At 40.9% G+C, this 2,694-nt stretch overlaps 1 protein-coding gene across 1 annotated transcript in view; it reads left to right on the top strand.

Moving 5' to 3' along the window:
- Positions 1-1,698: 1,698 nt before the first annotated feature.
- LOC105535382 (cytochrome P450 2C9-like) overlaps positions 1,699-2,694 on the top strand; it is a 79,723-nt gene continuing 78,727 nt past the window's right edge. The window contains exons 1-2 of the mRNA XM_011974451.1: positions 1,699-2,182; positions 2,355-2,504. Coding sequence (XP_011829841.1) covers positions 2,071-2,182; positions 2,355-2,504 — 262 coding nt within the window. The 5' untranslated portion in view covers positions 1,699-2,070. The remainder of the gene's footprint in view (positions 2,183-2,354; positions 2,505-2,694) is intronic.

Here is a 2,694-nt window from a genome sequence, read left to right as displayed (position 1 = left end):
GTTGTTACAAGAGATCATTGTAAAGTAAAATACTTTGAAAGGCTTTTGTTGCCTTTTCCAGTCTGTCAGTGTCAGAAATAGTGGAATGAAATCATGTATTTTGTGAGTAGAGAAAGATTTGGGTCTTTGCATGTTAGATTCAAAATAACAAGTCAAGAGTTTGAAATGCTGTGTTTCTTCTTCATTTCATAGCCATTTGCTATAAATTTTGGCTGAAGGTAAATGGTAAGGGACGTGTTTGTTGTTAGAGATTTTATTAAGTCCTCTACTATACTAGCCATATGCTTTATTCAGAATAGCCATGAAAATTGAACTTCTCTGAAGAATTAATTTATGCCTGTTGTAAAGGAAATAGCTGTGGATTCAGGACCAGCAAAGGCAGATAAGTGTTAGATAAGAAGTTATAGGCTTCCATTATTAGATCCACAAACTAATGTTTCAATTAAACTATAGCTACAATATATAAACCCCAAAATGACCTTAAGGTTTAGTAATGGTAGGAAGAGGGTCAGAAGATGTATAAGTATTAGAGTTTTTTCTTGAGTGAAAGATGGTTTAACAGTGTTAATATGATATGTGAATACCCCTTGTTGTGTAATAATTAGCATACACAGGGAGTAAAGGACTGTGATTAGTGTATTAAACCTTATGAGCATGATGATATGATTAGACCAAGAGAATGAGGCTGTAGTTATGAAGACTACTCCTACTAGATTGATGGTAGGGGGCAGGGCATGGTTGGCAAGACTAGCTAGGAGTCATCACATGGCTATCAGGGAGAGAAGTGTTTGAAGATCCCGTGTTAGTGTATGGTTTGGCTGTGAACTCATTTGTAGTTTGAGTTTGCAAGGCAGAATAATAGGGATGAGGTTAGTCTGTGGGCAATTATTAGGGCAGTTGCAATGCTGAAACTTCAGGAGGTTTGAATGAGAAAAGCATGATAACTAGTGCCATGTGGCTTATGGAAGAGTAAGTAATGAGTGACTTTAGATCAGTTTGGCACAGACAAATGGAGCTTGTTATGATTATAACTCATAAGGATAGTATGAGGGAGCAATAAGCTATAAGTTCTGTTGTGGGTTAAGGATTAAAGTGATTCATATAATCCTATAGCCACCTAATTTTAGGAGTACTGCTGTGAGGACTATTGACCTGGAAATGGGTGCCTCTATGTGGGCTTTTGGGAGTCCTAAGTGGAGTCCATAGAGAGATATTTTTAGTATAAATGCTACGATGCATGCTATTCATAAAAGGCTATTAAACCAGGAAATTGTTAGTTCTTGAAGCTGGGTATTGGTCTTAAGGTGGTCTCAAGAGTGCTGATAAATATATCAAGCATCAGTGTTTGAATAAATGGAGTTTCATATTTGGGTCTTCTGCATATTAGCTGTAGGACACTGAAAATGAATTTGTCATTCTCTGAGCTCAGTTTTTATTTATTTATTTATTTATTTTTGAGACAGAGTCTTGCTCTGTAGCTCTGGCTGGAGTGCAGTGGTGTGATCTCAGCTCACTGAAACCTCCATCTCCCGGGTTCCCGTTCAAGCAGTTCTCCTGCCTCAGGCCCCCAAGTAGCTGGCATTACAGGCATGTGCACCATGCCCAGCTAATTTTTGTATTTTCAGTAGAGAAGCAGTTTCACCACATTGGCCAGGCTGGTCTTGAACTCCTGACCTTGTGATCCACCTGCCTCAGCCTCCCAAAGTATTGAAATTACAGGTGTGAGCCACCACACATGGCTGTTTGTTTAAAATAGAGTAAATAGACCTGCTGAATATGTTGATGAGAGGATTAATTGTAATCTGTGCAGCAATTGTCTGACTATTGCCTTGAACATCACAGACCATCTGAGTGGCGAGTATAATCATCATCATGTTTATACGTAAAATTCAGAAATATCTGAAGCCTGTGTGGCTAAATAAAAGCATACAAATACAATGAAAATATCATTCTAAGTGAGGCTTAGTAAATGGATGAAATAGTTGCTTCATTTGCTGTTATCTATATCTACTTTCCTAGCTCTCAAAAGTCCATGGCCCTGTGTTCACTCTGTATTTTGGCCTGGAACGCATGGTGGTACTGCATGGATATGAAGCGGTGAAGGAAGCCCTGATTGATCTTGGAGAGGAGTTTTCTGGAAGAGGCCGTTTCCCACTGGCTGAAAGAGCTAACAGAAGATTTGGTAGGTGTGCATGTGTCTGTTTCAGCGTCCATCTTGGAGAGAGGGAGGATGGAAAACAGAGACTTGCAGAGCTTCTCAGGCAGAGCTTGGCCCATGCACGTGGCTGCCCAGTGTTAGCTCCCTCTTTCTTGCCTGGGATCTCCCTCCTAGTTTCTGTTTCTCTTCTTGTTAGGAATCGTTTTCAGCAACGGAACAAGATGGAAGGAGATCCGGCGTTTCTCCCTCATGACACTGCGGAATTTTGGGATGGGGAAGAGGAGCATTGAAGATCGTGTTCAAGAGGAAGCCCGCTGCCTTGTGGAGGAGTTGAGAAAAACCAAGGGTGGGTGAACCTACTCCGTATCACTGACCTTACTGGACTGCTCTCCCCTCTACTGACATTCTTGGAAACATTTCAGGGGTGGCCAGATCTTTTATTATGAGTCCTGGTTGTTAGCTCCTTTCAAGCGGGGTTTGAGGCTGAGAGTCAAGGGAATTTGCACATATTTGTGCTGTGTGTGTACAGGTATGAT

The sequence above is a fragment of the Mandrillus leucophaeus genome, unplaced genomic scaffold, assembly GCF_000951045.1.
Source record: "Mandrillus leucophaeus isolate KB7577 unplaced genomic scaffold, Mleu.le_1.0 Scaffold1452, whole genome shotgun sequence".
In the NCBI taxonomy this organism is placed as follows: domain Eukaryota; kingdom Metazoa; phylum Chordata; class Mammalia; order Primates; family Cercopithecidae; genus Mandrillus; species Mandrillus leucophaeus.
Note: the sequence above shows the minus strand (reverse complement) of the source record. Positions and strands in the feature narration are given on the sequence as shown.